The 17383-nt window shown below is 40.4% G+C and overlaps 1 protein-coding gene across 1 annotated transcript in view; it reads left to right on the plus strand.

Moving 5' to 3' along the window:
• Positions 1-12515, plus strand: part of PGK1 (phosphoglycerate kinase 1) — a gene marked incomplete at its 5' end in the record, with an annotated part of 20104 nt that extends 7589 nt beyond the window's left edge. Inside the window, 7 exon segments of the mRNA XM_014587910.1 lie at positions 3149-3252; positions 3844-3963; positions 8642-8756; positions 9004-9183; positions 11109-11286; positions 11544-11642; positions 12030-12515. Of these exon segments, the coding sequence (XP_014443396.1) occupies positions 3149-3252; positions 3844-3963; positions 8642-8756; positions 9004-9183; positions 11109-11286; positions 11544-11642; positions 12030-12070 (837 nt within the window).
• Positions 12516-17383: the final 4868 nt, after the last annotated feature.

Raw genomic sequence — 17383 nt, forward strand, 5'->3', positions numbered from 1 at the left:
TTATGCCATCTGCTGGTCTCTATTATTTTTTTTTTTTAAATTGTTTATAGGACACACATACTCACTGAGAGGGCGTGGGAGTGAGAAAGTAAGCCACCAGTTTTGGGGCTCGAACTGCGGTCAGCCATGTGGGAGTCCAGTGCCTTAACTACCATGCCTGATGGCTTGTAAAAAGCTTCTACTTTAATTCCATTTTTCCACAAACTTTTTGAAGTCCTCTTGTATGCATGTGAACACCATTGGGGTATATAAGAATGTTCATTAGGGTAAATATCATGACTATGATTTAACCTTAGATTTAAGTCACTTTCTTAAGAAATGAAAAGCATTTTCCTTTGAGTCTCTAAGGAGTCACAGATATCATCATTTTATAAAGTAAGCTTCAAGAAAAAAATTAAGCTTCAGGGAGGCAATCTTTTGACTAAAGTTAGAGGCAGTAGTGTTGACACTGGGCTCTATAGCTCAGTCCATCAGGTCAGCACACTTTTTCTATAAAGGGCCAGATAGTTAGGCTTTGTGGGTTGTACAGTCAGGTGCAACTACATATGGTCTCTGTTGGTACTACTTGACCCTACCATTGTGGTGCAAAACCTACAAAACAGATTACTATGATTGACAATCAGAACTCAAATTTAGAATGATAAAACTTTGAGGATGATTTTCTAGTTGACCAGAGGGAAGCCAAAGGCACTTTTAAGTATTTTCCACTCTTCTGATCTTTAGTGTCTTGGAGACCAAGATGCTTGGAGGCTAATTTTTTGGTTTCCTTTGGACCGCTGACATTTCTTAAGGTCATCAGAAATGCCTGCTTTCAAGCAGTTTCTTTTTTTAGCACCACAGGCCTGGCTTTGCTTTATCTTGCCTTTGGCATGGTCTTGCTACAGTAGTAGGCATCAAATGCTGACCTAAAATTTGGTGCCCTTTAAATCTGAAACCAAAGATGTACAACTTTAGGACTCAGAAATGGCAGGAGGCAACCACAAAATGGAGGAAAAGTCTTTTATTCTGCCAAATGATGAACTGACTCTGCTAGTCTATGACGTTTTTAGTTAATCGACTTAATAGTCATACTCTAATGGCTTTCGATATCTGAAATTTCCAGAGCTAGTCATAAGTTCAAAATGGGTAAACAAAATGAGGACATAAAGTTTTTCCTTTATCCAGTGTACCCACAGTGATGTTTTAGGAGTATTCTCTAATAGTTATTGGCAGATCAAAAAGAGAAAAATGTTGTGATTATTATTGTTTATAGCATCTTCTTTATAAAGAGCTTTCAAATTTACCTCAAGTTTCTTTAAACAATCTTAAATATGGGTGTTATCATGACTTTTTGAAAGATGAGAGAATTTCAGGGACAGAGAGCAAATTCTCAAATGTTCCACAGTGAATTAGTGTCAGAGCTGGGCCTAGATCCCAGGTCTCCTGACATTTGGGCAATGTTATTCATCTATCATCTTCTAGTCTCCAGTCACAGGATCTTCCATTCTAGAGTGGTAATGGGGGTTCCACTTTTACTTTAGCCTTAATTCTTCTGTAATTCTTTTTTTTTTTTTTTGGAGAGGTTTTCGCTATAGGATGCGTGCGCTTGCCAGACAGACAGAGAGAGACATAGAGACAGAAAGCGAGAAATCACCCCCCAGGGGGGATGGTCACGCTGCAGTCCCTTCTCCTCCATTCTCCTCTCGGGATCTTGGGCACGCACACACACGCGCCTGGTGTGAGTTTTAAGCCACTGGGTATGGGACGCGAACCACGGTCGACTACGTGGGAGTCCAGCGACATAGCCATTACGCTAACTGCTGGTTCCCCCTCTGTAATTCTTTAGGGCATTAAAATCAAGTCTGTTGGGTTGGCAGCCTCCTTCACCTCCTTGAAGATGGGAGTGGGCAGTAATTAAAATGAATACCTGCTCAGTGCTATGTACTCTTTTGTGCCATGTTCTCCTTCATCTGGTTTGCTTTCTGAGCATCTTTCCTTAGTCTCCTGCAGAAACTTTGTTCTGCTCATTCTACCACCCTGCATTCTATTCTGTCCCTTTTGGGGGATCCTGAAGTGGTAAGCTGATGAAACAAAGCCCTGTTTCACATGCTTTTTCCTTCTCTTTATAAAAATGTATTTCTTGTTTTCTCAGATGTCTAACTTCCAGGGCAGGCTATATAATAATGTTCTTATTAACCAATATAAAATATTTCTGAGGTCTTTTTATGTTGTGTTTCCATTTGCTTTCTCTGTTCTCAACTTTCATGAGAATATGTTAAAATGGGGAAATGAGTCAAGATAAGATGAGGGAAGGATAATCAGAATCTTGGCCTAGAGGTTGGAAAGAGGCCAATGGGATATATTTAGTTTCATGTGAATATAGGTTAATCCATGGTTCAGGAATATATTAGGATTGCAGTTTAAGGGAAGGTGAGGGAGAGCAGAAACATACAGAAATGATCCAGGTGGTGTGGAGGTTAAGGTGACTAGATCCCACATGGCTGACTACATGGTTTGAGTCCTAGACCCAGTGGCTTGAAAAATCACACCAGGGATGTATGCATGTGTGCCCAAAATCCCAAGAGGAGACTAGAGGAGAAGGGATTTCTGTGTGGCCACCTCCATGGGTGTATGTGTGTGTGATTTTTCACTCCCACCCTCCTTCTCTGTCAGGGAGTATACATCCCTATAGCAAAAACTTAAAAAAAAAAAAAAAGAAAAGAAAAAAGAAAATGACTATAGGATATTTGGACAAAAGAACATAGCTTGTTAATTATTAAAAAAAAATTGCTGTACTGGGCCAGCAGGTTGCGTAGTGGTTAAAGCTCTGGACTACCATGTGGCCTACCGTGGTTTGAGTCTTGGACCCGGCAGCTTGAAACTCAAGCCAGACACATGTGCATATGTGCCCCAGAACCCCAGGGGTAGAGTACAGGAGAGGGGATTACTGTGTGGCCATCCCCCTGGGAGGTGATTTTTTGCTTTCTGTCTCTCAGGTGAGTGCATGTGCCCTTTAGCAAAAATATCTCTTAAAAAATTGCTGTACTACCAGCAACTCAGGATCTTTAGAGATGTTCAAGAGGACTTCTGGTGTACAATTATCTTTGAAGCCATCAACATTTCTTGTTGGTTTTTCTATTTTTTTTTGTTGTTTTTTTCTTCTCTGCAGGTTAAAGCTGAACCAGCTAAAATAGAAGCTTTCCGAGCATCACTTTCCAAGCTAGGGGATATCTATGTCAATGATGCTTTTGGCACTGCTCACCGAGCCCACAGGTACCAAGAATCTTCTTGTCAGATACTAGGCTGAGAACAATAGACCCGTTTACTTGAGAGGTCCAAGCTCTAGGTTGCTTTTGGAGATTTCTATATTGTACTATGGTCTTTTCAGCTTCTATCTGTTGTGACTGGTATTGCGTATCCCTTCTATGAAGAGAAAATAAATGTAAAAACAATGGTGGGAATTGTAGAGTTTTTTTGTAGAACTTCAGGAGGAGGTTATTCTTTTTCACTTTGGATATTTCAGGTGCTCTCTGTGACTATTAGATCAGAATCTTATGTTGTTAGCAGGAAGCAAATTGTCATTACCTGGCCAATTACTTACTGTGATTAAGCCACTGGCCTGTTGAAGACCATTAATTGGTTGTCTTAAATTCCACCTAAGATTGCTGTTTTTTATTTCCCCTTGAGCCTGCATTATTAGTCCAAAAACCTTATCTTATACCTGTTTTTAGTTGCAATTTAGGGATGAAAATGATGGTCTTCTGTAGTTTCAGAAGCCAAAATATCTAAGTGATGAGATTGCTTCTAGGACTGGGAGAAATACTAGGGATTGACTAGAATTTGAATGTGTTTGGTCTTTTCTAGTTCCATGGTAGGAGTCAATCTGCCACAGAAGGCTGGTGGTTTTTTGATGAAGAAGGAGCTGAACTACTTTGCCAAAGCCTTGGAGAGCCCAGAGAGACCCTTCTTGGCCATCCTGGGCGGGTATGAAGAAGTCTACAAGATTATGCTTTAAGTACTGTTTGCCTGGTCATAGGCCATAACTTGGGTGGTTTATTGTCAGATAGTATAATCACACTGGGTAACTGAGGAGAATTTAGACAAGAGACTGTCTACAAAGGTGAGGGTAGGATTAAGGGAAGTCAAAAAGGGACAGTACACAGCCATCACCATTCCCTAGGCCTGAAGAGACAAAAGGTAGTTGTGTGAAGAAAGCCCTCTGATGGAAACTATACTTTTGGTCAAGGGACACAGGAATTGTCATCTGGCAGGGAGGGAGCCAGAGAAATAAATACTCTGGTATCCTTTAAATCTCTTGCTAAACCCCACACCCCCACTCCTACTTGGCTGAAACCCACCTGGAGGGTGGAGAAGGCTAGAAAATGGTTCTGATGGGAAGAATGGGAAGATCACTATTAGGTGCTCCATCTTAGCAATTTTGAAGCACTTGAACCTTTCACATACATATGAGGTAGCTTCAAAAACATGGTAAAATGGAATTAAAGTATGAGTTTATTTGGTGAAAAAAATTCTGTCATCCATGTATAAGTATTTGTTTGTTTTTTAAGAGAGATTTTTGCTATAGGGCACATGTGCTCCAGAGAGACAGAGAGAGACAGAGAGAAAGCGAGAAATCACCCGCCCCCCGGGGTGATGGCCATGCCACATTCCCCTCTCCTCCATTCTCCCCTCGGGATTTTGGGCATGCATGCACACATGCCCAGTGTGAGTTTTAAGCCGCCAGGTCCATGACTTGAACTGCGGTCTACTACGTGGGAGTCCAAAGATGCGACCATTATGCCATCTGCTGGTCCCATAAGTTTTTGATAATACACGTTCCATCAACTTTTTAAAGATTCCTTGTACAACCTGGCAGGGTATGAGTACCTCCTCATATTGTTTAATGTATCATGTAGACCTCATTTCTCCAGATCACATACCTACCTATTTTATATTTTCTTTTCTCCTTAAAGGAAAGGTATCATGTGGATGATGCTATTCTAATAGCTTAGTTAAAAATAGAAATTTCAGAATTGAGAGTTGAGAGGAAGGTCAATATTAGATGATAAAGTAGGCACAGGGAGCTGGGACTGCTTACATAAGATAACCTGTCATTTGGCATGGCTATGTAGGTAGCTACATCTGTCTGTGTGGATAGGGAACCATGACCCTTCTTTGAGTAGGTTTTTAAATGTTTTTTTTCTCTCCATGGAACTGAAAACATTCAGCATTTCCCCATGAGAATTGACTCTGGAGTTGGGTGACAGTTTCAGAGAGCATAGTTGCTTTCCAGGCTTCATGAACCCAGTTTTAGGGTTCTAAAAATAATTCAGGTGGAGGGACCAGCAGGTGGTGTGGTGGTTGAGGCACTGGACTCCCACATTGCCGACTGTGGTTTGAGTCCCGAACCTGGCGACTTGCTTTCTCACTTTCCCTCTTTCTCTGTCTCTCTATGGTGAGCACATGTGCCCTATAGCAAATTAAAAAATAACAATAACAACAATAAATAAAATTAAATAAATTCATTAAAAATAATAATTCAGGTGAATAGAGGTCATTGTGTCTTGTTCTTGCAAAAAAGTATGTTCCTGGAAGTATTGTCCCTCATGTACATTGGGCCATAAAGGTCAGACAGATGTTGATCTTTATTCCCCTAGAGATTAGGATTTGAGCTATTTAGTTCTTCAGTTTAAAAAAAGTCTGCTATAGGGCATGTTGGATAGAAAGAGTTGTGCACACACGTGTGTGTACAAGAGAAAAAGGAAGAAAGCACTCCCCATGGGGGATGGATGGCCATACCATTCTCTCTTCACTCGGGTTTTGAGTGTGCATGTGCACACACATGTCTAGCTTGTTTTTCAAGCTGCCCGGTCTGGGACTCTAACTGCTCACTTGGCCATGTCAGATCAAACTGCCTTTTAACCTTTAGGCCACTAGTTGGCCCCTGTTCTCTAATTTTTTTTTTGTAGACCTGGACTATGGGCATGAGTGCCACCTAGTGGTTATGTTTAGGCTTTCAGAATCAGCCTGGCATAGCTGTTTCAGGGAAGCTGATGTGGAGGTTTTCCACCACCTTTCTTGTTGTGTTATTTCCTTAGGCTGTTAAAAATTTTGGGGAAAATTTTATTTAAAAAAACTATTTTGGAAACAAACATGTATAGAAGTTGAGGAATATTATAATCTCCCAGGTACCCTACTTCAACAATTAACTGATATTTGTGACAGTCTTGATTCATCTATATTCGAACCCTTTTTTGTCAGGGGTATTTTAAAGCAAGCCTCAGACATCATATACTTTCACTTAAATATTTATGTATTTATCTTGTAGCTGATAAGGAGATAACACGTTAAACAACTACCATATTTTACCTGACTTTTTTCTTTTTAGGTTTTGGTATAGGGTGTGTGTGTGTGTGTGTGTGTGTGTGTGTGTGTGTGTGTGTGTGTGTGTGTGAGAGAGAGAGAGAGAGAGAGAGAGAGAAGTCATTCCCCCCTGGAGGGAATGGCCACGCTGCAGTCCCTTCTCTTCCATTCTCTTCTTGAGATTTTGGGCACGCATACACATGCTTCTGGCATATTTTTAAAACTGCTGAGTCCAGGACTTGAACCATGCAGTTGGCCATGTGGGATCCAGACACCTTAACTTCCATGCCACCTGCTGGCCCTCTCTACCTTACAAAATTTTAACATTGCTGTTGCTATCATCTAATACTCTGTATTTAGATGTTTTTGATCATCTCAGGAATGTCGATGTATAGTTGGTTTGTTTGAATAAGGATCCGAATGAAATCCATGGATAACATTTGGTTGTTAAGAACTCTTTATTCTAAAATTGTTCCTTCTTATTTTAATTCTATTGATTTGTTGAAGAAACAGGCATTTGAGTTATAGATTATCCCATATTCTTTAGATGAGGTTGTACCTCTATTCCTCTTATTCTGTTTATTCTGTGTATGTATGTATGTGTATGTGTACATAGGGAGAAGGAGAAGGAATGACAGAGGGAGAGAAAGAGAGGTTTTGAAAGGGTCTTACTGTGTTAAAATCCTCCTGTCCTAGCCTTCCAGTTAGGATACAGGCATGTGCTGTTGTACCTGGCCTGGTCTGAGATCAGATTGGTCTGGGATCTCAATCTGGGTCTCCCATGTGGCTCCGGCCTTGATCAGCTGTGTCCTACTGATTATACTACCGTGACTGAACAGTTATTTAAAGGAAATAATTTATTCTGGACCTTGAAGACCCAGTCTTTACAAATGAAATAAACAGTCTCTTGCCATCTATTCCCACACATCACTATTATTTTGTACCTTAAATTCACAAATCCCAGTATTGTGTCATTCACAGGGTAGGGATCCTCTTGATTATTGAATGAAGAGGGAAATGGACCCAAGGTGATTTGTACATGCAAGTGGGATTTAGATATATAGTAATGTTTATAGAAGGCCAGCTATTACTTGTTTTTCTTTTTAGTTTGGATCTTTTTTCTCTCACAAGGAGGTGAAAGTACAGATGTATGTATTATTTTATTTCTCTTTACTAGAAAATAAGCTCCAAAAGGATAGGGATATAGGGCCAAATGGTGTAGCAGTGGTAAAATGTGATGCTCTGAGAGGCTGACCTACACGGTATGGTTCTGGGTCCACATTTGGAGACCTTCCTGAATATATTGGGCATGTATATACTATGATCAAGGGCTGGCTGGGTATAGGTCACAGAGTCAAGATACTGTTAGGGGTACTGCCTGCCTGCCTATATTTCTTGCTCATGGAATAAATAAATAAATAAATAAATTTAAATAGGGATCTTTGTTTTGCTCACAGATTTTTTCTTCTTTTGCTTTCTTTCTTTTTTTTTTTTTTTTGAGAGGGATTTTTTGTTATAGGGCACATGCACTCACCAGAGACAGAGAGATAGAAAGTGAGAAAGCACCTCCTGGGGGGATGACTACACTGCAACCCCTTCTTCTCCATTCTCCTCTTGGGCATGCATGCATATACACCCAGCATGAGGTTTAAGCTGCTGGGTCTGGGACTTGAACCATGGTCGACTACATGGAAGTTCAGCAACATAATCATTATGCAGCATGTTGGTCCCGCTCACAGATGTTTCTTGAAGACCTAAACTAGTACTTTGCACAGAGTAGCTACCAAAAAAACATGTTGAATCAGGTGATCCAGCCAAAAAATAATTTGCCATAAAGCAAATATCCCAGCAACTAATCATAGTGTGTGAATTTAGACTAGGAATAATCTATTTTTGTTCAGTATATATTTATTTGGTGTACAATTTTTTGCTTGCTTTAGGGATAGGACAGTTCTGAGTATGAGTGGACTCAGGGATCTCCTAAGAGCAATTTTGTTCTTGATCTTCTGAATTTTGTGGGGAGTGGTGGTGGCAAAGTAGACCTAGTTGGAACCCATAGTTTCTTTAGACAAGAATTGGTCTTCTAAGCTGTTCGTGGTCTGTAGTCATACTTAAAAAGGATTTTTAAAATTGAATTGGCCTTTTAGGTTGGAGAAAAAGGGCAAAGTTAGTTAATATTTTTGTCACTTTGGGACATTTCTCTGTTCCTGTACCTTGATATAAAAGCTCAAATTCTGTATGTCATCAATTTCCTAGTTCATTGTTCTTCTGGTGATGATTCTTGCTTTTCTCTATCTAGGGCTAAAGTTGCAGACAAGATCCAGCTGATCAATAATATGCTGGACAAAGTCAATGAGATGATCATTGGTGGTGGAATGGCTTTTACATTCCTTAAGGTGCTCAACAACATGGAGGTAGGAAAACAATGCTAAGTGGATGTGACATAGGTTATGTTAATAGTGGGTTATGTGAATTTAAAAAGAACTTCTGACATCAGTTCTAAAACATTCTATTTTTATTTTTTGGCAAATTATTTTTTCTTTTACTTTTGCATCATCCCCTTATGTTGTATTGTGTCTGTTTCCCACCTGCTTTGTGAGCAGTGTATAGGCTCTTCTTAATGTAGAGGTTGATCTCTATCATCTTGGCTCTCTTTCGTAGATTGGCACTTCTCTGTTTGATGAAGAGGGAGCCAAGATAGTCAAAGACTTAATGACCAAAGCTGAGAAAAACGGTGTAAAGATTACCTTGCCTGTTGACTTTGTCACTGCTGACAAGTTTGATGAGAATGCCAAGACTGGCCAAGCCACCGTGGCTTCTGGCATACCTGCTGGCTGGATGGTAAGTCACTTGGGTTGTTGGTGTTATGAGTGAACAGAAATATTTTAGTATCATCCGTCCATTCTTTCATTTAGCCAACCAAAAACATTTTAAAAAACAATCTATATAAGAGAATTCTGTTAGAAAAGGCTGCAGTGAGGTCCTCTTTGTGGGAGGATCCATGGGGCAAAGGTAGTCATATCAGAATACTGCCCTCTTCATCAGTAATGTGATGGCAAATCCACTTTTTTGTTTCTTCATCTATTTAATGTCTGACTCTGATTTATGATGTTTTGACTTAAGAGAGTTTTCTTTTTTTTTGGAGGAATTTTTGTTATAGGGTGCGTGTGCTTGCTGGGGGAGAGAGAAACAGAGAGAAAGAGAAAGCAAGAAATCCCCCCCCCTCCTCCCAGGGGGAATGGCCATACCACAATCCCTTCTCTTCCATTCTCCTCTCAGGATTTTGGGCACTCATGCACACATGCCTGGCGTGATTTTCAAGCTGCTGGGGCTTGGACTTGAACCTTAGTCCGCCATATGGGAGTCCAGTGATGTAACCATTACACCATCTGCTGGTCCCTCAACTTTTTTTTTAGTTTTTTGCCATAGGGTGGGTGCACTTGCTAGAGAAAGAGAGACAGAGAAAGGGAAAGTAAGAACCCCTCACAGGTGATGGCCACATGGCAATCCCTTCTCCTCCATGCTCCTCTTGGGATTTTGGGCACACACACACATACCCCATGTGACTTGACTTTCGAACCCTGTCAGGTCTGGGGCTCAAACTGCTGGTTGACCATGTGGGAGTCCAGCACTTAAACTACCACACCACCTGCTGGTCCCCAGTTTTTAGATGTTATGCTGGTGTGAAAGTAATAGACATTCAGTAGAAACTGTATCATAAGTTAGGAGTATCTGATTGAATGCATTTTGGACCCTATCATAAGTTAAGGATCATCTGTACTCATGTGCTAGAGATGGTGCTATGTATTTTCATGGTTTGGGCTGTTCTGGGTTATGCTGCTACCTAGAAACTGGTGTAAAAAAGCTTTCTTATATGAAAAAATTAAGATAGAGGTATACTGATTATAATCAGAGAAAAATGTATGTGCATGTCAGATTAATATAGTGAATCATAGTGTTTGCCACATCATTTTGATGGTTGTACAAAGTTGTGTAATGTTGACATGTTAGTCATTATTTATTTTTCTTTTGTTAGGCATTTGGTGTTTGGTGTTTCTTAAAGTGTGATACTAAGACCAGAAGTATCAGCATCATTTTTAGAACTTGTTAAAAAAATACAAGTTCTTGGGCCCACCCCAGACTTACTGAATTAGAAGCACTTGGGGGTGAGGCCCAGCAATTTGTGTTTGAAGAAGCCCTCTTCCTGATTCTGATGCACACCAAAGTTTATGAACTACCAATCTCATACAGTTCAGTATTTCTCAATCTCAGCACTGTTGATACTTCATATAGTTATCGTTGTGTGTGTGTGTGTGTGTGTGTGTGTGTGTGTGTGTGTGTATGGCTGTTGCAGTGAACGATTTTTAAAGCATTCCTGGCCAGTAGCATCCCTCTCTGGACCTGAGTGTGACAACCAAAAATGTCTCCAGACATTGCCACATGTCCCTGTAGGAGCAGAACTGACCCTGGTTGAGAAACACTAATCTGATTTTTTACTATCATAAATAGTGTGGCCTTTATTAAATAACCTTATTAATGCCTTTATTTAATAACTTTTGAGGTTTTCCTTTAACTTGCTCTTCTGTAAAGTAAAATTTTTGAGTCTGAGGACATAAACAGTTCATTTTAAAGACTGAAGAATACCTTTCAGTTATAGACAAAAACTGGTGTCCAGCCTTGAGTTTTGGTCTGGGTGGTGGTAGTATTTGCTCTTCTAAGTAGCTTTTTTTTAAAAGTAGCTAATCCTGTCTTTACCTATCCCTCAGGGCTTAGACTGTGGTCCTGAGAGCAGCAAGAAATATGCTGAGGCTGTTGGTCGGGCTAAGCAGATTGTATGGAATGGACCAGTGGGAGTATTTGAATGGGAAGCTTTTGCCAGAGGAACCAAAGCCCTCATGGATGAGGTGGTGAAAGCCACTTCCAGGGGCTGTATCACCATCATAGGTAAGGGGCCCTGTACAGGCTAATACCAGTGTGAGCTGGCAAAATCGATCAGAGGAAGGTGCAAGGGAAATGGTTAACTTCTCCTGGGTCTCCTGGCTCTGGGTAAATTTTGAAAGGTAACAGGTGTATAATTCATGGAGGAACCCCTTAATGAGATGGAGTTAGGTTCATTTGGGTTGGAGAACACATTGCCTTACAGTGTGCCAATTTTTTTTTCTTTTCTCTTTCTTCCCTTTTTACCTGACTTTCATTCAAAGGTGGTGGAGACACTGCCACTTGCTGTGCCAAATGGAACACAGAGGATAAAGTCAGCCATGTGAGCACTGGGGGTGGTGCCAGTTTGGAGCTCCTGGAAGGTGAGGTTCTTATATTTGGGCTTGTTTGGGGGAAGGATGGGAATTGTGCAGTGAGAGATGGGTAGGATGCAGGGGAGAAAGCTAGTAGGTCGTATTGTCATTAGTAGTTGTTATTAGTTGGGCAGTACCAATGGAGGGACTTTTCAAATAAATCTGGAATCTGTTGGTGGAAGGGAGGGATAAATAGGAGCTTATTCTCAAAGAGGTCACATTCTAGTAGACCTGGGCCCCCAACCACAAAAGTTGTCCAACTCCTGACCATATGACCTAAAGCAGAGCTGACATATTATTAGGAAGATAGAAGGGGTCAGATTTGGCTTAGTGGTCTCTATAGTAATGCTATCTGCATGTGTGTATGTTTGTGTGTGTGTGCTCTCTCAAAAACAGGTAAAGTCCTTCCCGGGGTGGATGCTCTGAGCAATGTTTAATACTTTCCTGCCTTTTAGTTCCTGTGCACGGGCCAGGCCGTAAGTCAACTTAGCATTTTCCGCATCTCCACTTGGCATTAGCTAAGATCTTCCCCTACGTCAAGATTCAGCTAGTGGCCAATAGATGCAGCGGCAGGAACCCTTTAACAGTTGCACAGCTTCTCAGCTCATCTTTACTGCATCCTGGATTTGCCTACATTCTTCAAGATCTCATTTGAATTTCTTAGTGACTACACCACTGTGCATTCTGGAGTGCATATATTTATATTCTGCCTGTTTAAAAAAAGTGAGCTGTTTTTGCTTAGTTTTCTCTTTCAAGTAGCTTATTCTGATTAGCTTTGTCATTGTTTCACTTCAGCATGGATAAAAGATGAAATTCCAATTGTAGATAGAAAGATGGCATTTATGATCTATTAAACAATAAAATTATCCATTGAAACTGGAATATTTTTCCTGTCATACTTTGTTAGGAAGGGTGAAAATAGAATATTATACGAGGGATCAGATATCTACATTTCTGAGTGCAAAAAGTGGGGCTGCAGTAGTGGAAAGGTCGGAGGACTAGATACATGCTACTCTTTATCAAGGGTATTCCTTATGGTAGACATTGTACAAATGCTTTATTTAAAATTTTTATATATGATCATAATTTAAAAAGTCAAGACATTATAACAAAAAATAAGCTCCAGCCCATTTCTCCCATTTGTGATTCTCCCCAGAGATGACTGCTTTCAACACAAGTTTTTTCTAGTACTTGCTTGCCTCTATGATTCTAAGTAACATGCTTTTTTTTTTTTTTGCCAGAGGGCATATATACTGGCCAGAGGGGGTCAGAAAGTGTGTGTGTGTGTGTGTGTGTGTGTGTGTGTGTGTGTGGGAGAGAGAGAGAGAGAGAGAGAGAGAGAGAGAGAGAGAGAGAGAATGAATGAATCCCCTAATAAGAGTGTGGTTGCACCACAATCCCTTCCATCCCTTTTCCATTTCTCCATCCCTGTCAGGATTTTGGGCATGCATGCACATATGCCTGTGGTGTTTTTTCTTCTTCTTCTTCTTCTTTTTTTTTTTTTTTTTTTTTGCCTGGTGTGTTTCTTGAATCACTAGGGCTGGGATTCAAACTGTGGTTGGCCATATGTCATCTAGCTTATACTATGGAAGATACAATTCTCTTCAGCCTCTGTCCTGCATATACTACTTTTTTATTCTTTTAATATGTTTTTGTCATATAGATTGGATCAGAAGTCTACATTTTGATTCTAAATAGTATTCACAGATGAGTTATGTAGTATCTATTTACTTATACAGCCTTATCTTTGGAGTGATTAATAATTTTTTAAAAACTGTTTTCTCTTTTTCTGTATACCTCTACCAGAAGTATAAATGTCTCAATATATTCAAACATATCAGATAATCTGGTAATTTTTACTGGAGATATCCCTGCTGGAGTCCTTTGTACTGGCTGCCCTCTAGATTTGCTATAGTTTTTGCTCTGGGATTTCTTGTAACCCCCTTGGGGGATTCCTTTTACCTCCTGTGTTAGACCCTTATTTCCTCTCCCCTTTCTTGGTCTACTCTTTTTGTAGAACATAAGACTCCACTAGCTTCCTGAGAGAAAATGCTTGGAAGGCAAGATCTTTTAGACCATATATGTTGGAAAATTCCTAATTCAATTTTTATACTTGATTGCTAGTTTGGCTACATATAGACCTTTAACCTGGATACCACTTTCTCAGACTTGAAGGCACTGTTTAACTAATGGTCATTGTTGAGAATCTAATGCTACTCTGAATCTTCTATTGTCCTTTTGATTTTCCCTTCCTATATCTTTCCTGTCATTTTAATGGAGTTTCAGGAGACAGAAGGGGTGTACATGATTTGAAAAAGCCATGTTTAAACAGAAATTTTGTGCTGGGCATTTCACAGGCAAGATGATATATATCACCTTTAATGAGTGAAGAAAGTTAGATTGCCAGGATCACAGAGCTAGCAGATAATAGCAGGGATTCAAGTTTGTCTGGCTTCAAGGCTGATGCTTTTTCATTGTGCCTCCCTCCCTGACATGCTTCTTCTAGATTAGGATTTTTTTGTGCAGTGCTAGAGAGAATAGCAAAAGAAAATACTGATGGCTCTTTTAAACAAAAATTTTGAAAACTCATGTTTTTTTCTTAGATTTTAAATACTGTTCCCAAGTTTTAAGTTAATTTAAAAATGTAGCATGTTTCAAGGGCTAGCAGGTGGCATGGAGGTTATGGCAGCTCGATCCTGCATGGTCAACTATGTGGTTTAAGTCCCAGAGCCAGTGGCTTGAAAAATATGCTGGGCACATATGCATGTGTGTCCAAAATCTTCAGAGGGGAGTGAAGGGATTGCTGCATAGCCATCTCTGGAAGTTGAATTCTCACTTTTCTTCTTTCACAAGTGAGGATTTTTTTTTTGTTTTTTAAGAAACAGGGTCTTGCTGTTGTCCAGGCTGGCCTCATACTCATTATCCTCCTGCCTCAGCCTCCTGAGTAGCTGGTATGACAGGTGTGCACCATCACCTCTGGCTCTCTTTCTTTTTCATGTCTAAAATTTCCCTTCATGGGACTAACAGTTAGTGTAATGGCTATGTCGCTGGACTCCCATGTAGTCGACCATGGTTTAAGTCCTGGACTCGGCTTAAAACTCATGCCAGGCACGTGTGCATACATGCCCAAGATCCCGAGAGGAGAATGGAGGAGGAGGGATTGCGGCATGGCCATCCCCCCTGTGTGTGGGGGTGATTTCTTGCTTTCTGTCTCTCTGTCTCTCTGTCCGGTGAGCTCACGTGCCCTATGGCAAAAACCTCTCCAAAATAAATAAATAAAACTTCCTTTCAGCATGGGTTTGCACATGATCGAGAAGGAGTACACAATGTAAAGACACCTTCCTACCTGATTCACCTTGCTACCAGTTTTACTCTCTAGAACAAACCTCAATAAGACCAGTTTCCTTCAATTTAGAGCTACTTAACACATTAAAAGCATATTCATGACTATACACTCTGCTCTGTACCTGTTGTTCAAACTATTGTCTCTCACCCTGCCTCCCACTTTTAAAGCTTATTTGTTCTGGGAGAGAGTGAGGTGGGAGGGCAGAGGCACTCCCAACAGGGTAGTCATGCTATAATGCATCCCCAGTCAGCCAGAAACACAGACACATGTACCCAGCATGTACAGAAAGACCTTGAGACAATAATCTGGAACCTTCCCATGTGGTTTTAGCATTGTGGGACATCGGTTTCGGCTGCACTCTGCAGCTGGCCACTGTTTTCTTTCCTACCTCTTAAGTACTTCTCTTCATTTTGGATTCCTTAGACCATAGTGCATATCACACCTTCCATTCTCCATTCACATTGGTTGTATTCCAGTATTATATTTAGATCCTAGACACTTGTTTCCTACTTACTGTAAAGGGAGAACTTGAGATGACAGTGTTGTCACCCCATTCATCATCAGTACATCTTTTTAAAAAGATTCTGTCTAGAAGCTAGAGGCCAAGAGCTGCTTTAAGTCATTCTTTTTTTTTAAGGGATTTTTGTTACAAAGTGCATACACTCACTGGAGAGACAGAGACAGAAAGTGAAAAATCACCCCCGCCCCAGAGGGGCATGGCCGCGCCATAATCCCTTCTACTCTTTGGATTTTGGGCATGCATTCACATGAACCTGGTGTGAGTTTCAAGCTGTCAGGTGAACTTGAACATGGACTGAACCATGGTTGATGACATGGGAGCCCAGTGCCTTAACCACTATGGCACTTGCTGGCCCTTTAAGTCATTCTTTAAACTAAATTTGGCTAGAAGTAATTGGAGAAGGGAGATCTGTAAGATAAAGTAGTCTTGTGAAAGAGCAAACTTCATAATTATGACCTATTAAGTGAATGAACACTGAGATCTTAACTTCAATTATATCCACGAATTCCCACCAAAGACACAGATCATGCTGTTTTTAAAAGATTTAAATGCAATTTTCTTTCACTCATTTTCTCTTTTCTTTTCTTTTTTTTTTGGAGAGATTTTTGCTAAAGGGTATGTGCACTCACCAGAAAGAAAGAGAAAGCGAGAAATCACCCCCCAGGGGGGATGGCCACGCCGCAATCCCTTCTCCTCCATTCTCCTCTCGGGATCTTGGGCACGCATGCACATGCGCCCAGCGTGAGTTTTAGCCACCAGGTCTGGGGCTTGAACCGCAGTCAACTACATGGGAGTTCAGCGCCATAGCCATTACACTAACTGCTGGTCCCTAGAGAAGTTTTTGCTGTAGGGTACGTGCACTTGCCAGAAAGACAGATAGAGAAACAGAAAGCGAGAAATCACTCCCCGGGGGGATGGCCATGCCACAATCCCTTCTCCTCCATTCTCCTCTTGGGATCTTGGGCATGCACGTACACGGGCCCAGCATGAGTTTAAGCCACCGGGTCCAGGACTTGAACCACGGTTGACTACATGGGAGTCCAGCGACATAGCCATTATGCGAATTGTTGTCTCCTCACCCATTCATTTTCATTTTGTTTAATTATGATGAACCATGTGTTAATTCTAAATAAAATAAGCAATTCCCTAATATATAATAATTTTATCCATTAAACAGATCTTAATAGTTCTTTGGACCTCCAAGTTATTGGGCCTTGTTTACCTGTCTTGAATTCCTTAAGTCAAAAGATGAAAGATTATATGTTAAGCTCAAATTTTTATTAATAACACCTTGGAACAAATACATTAATAATAATTCCTTGTACTTATATAGCATTTTACAATTTTGAAAGAACTTTCTCATATACCAATTAAACCCTCACAACATCCCTGTGAGGTAGGCAGAGTAGCTGTTATTTTTCTATTACTAGTGAGGAGAAAAAGGCTCAGAGGTGAGGTAAGGTCACACAGTTGGTAAATGATGGAGCCAGGATTAGAACCTAGGCCTTCTGACATGCCTCCCTGAGAACATTCAAGTAATGATATCCTATGTTATATAATGAACATTTCTCTCCTATGATGTTGATGAGATCTGTTTTTATGAGTTTTTATCACCTTCCGCCAACATGAATAAGACATCTCTTTCCTACTATTGGACTACGTCTCAGATGTATCAAGTACCATCCCAAGATGAAGCTTATGTTTAAAATTTGAGGACCCTTGGCTACAAATTTAAATTATGATACGAAAATTTATTTCAGAAAATTCTGCAGAAATATTCCTATGTTGAGTATGTTGAACCTACTTAAACTGAACAAAAACAAAACAGGCCTATTTATAGTCTCAAAAGCTTTGCAGTCTTTCCCAGTAAGATTTTTAGATGTG

Source organism: Tupaia chinensis, unplaced genomic scaffold (genome assembly GCF_000334495.1).
Source record: "Tupaia chinensis unplaced genomic scaffold, TupChi_1.0 Scaffold000243_1, whole genome shotgun sequence".
Lineage (NCBI taxonomy): Eukaryota > Metazoa > Chordata > Mammalia > Scandentia > Tupaiidae > Tupaia > Tupaia belangeri.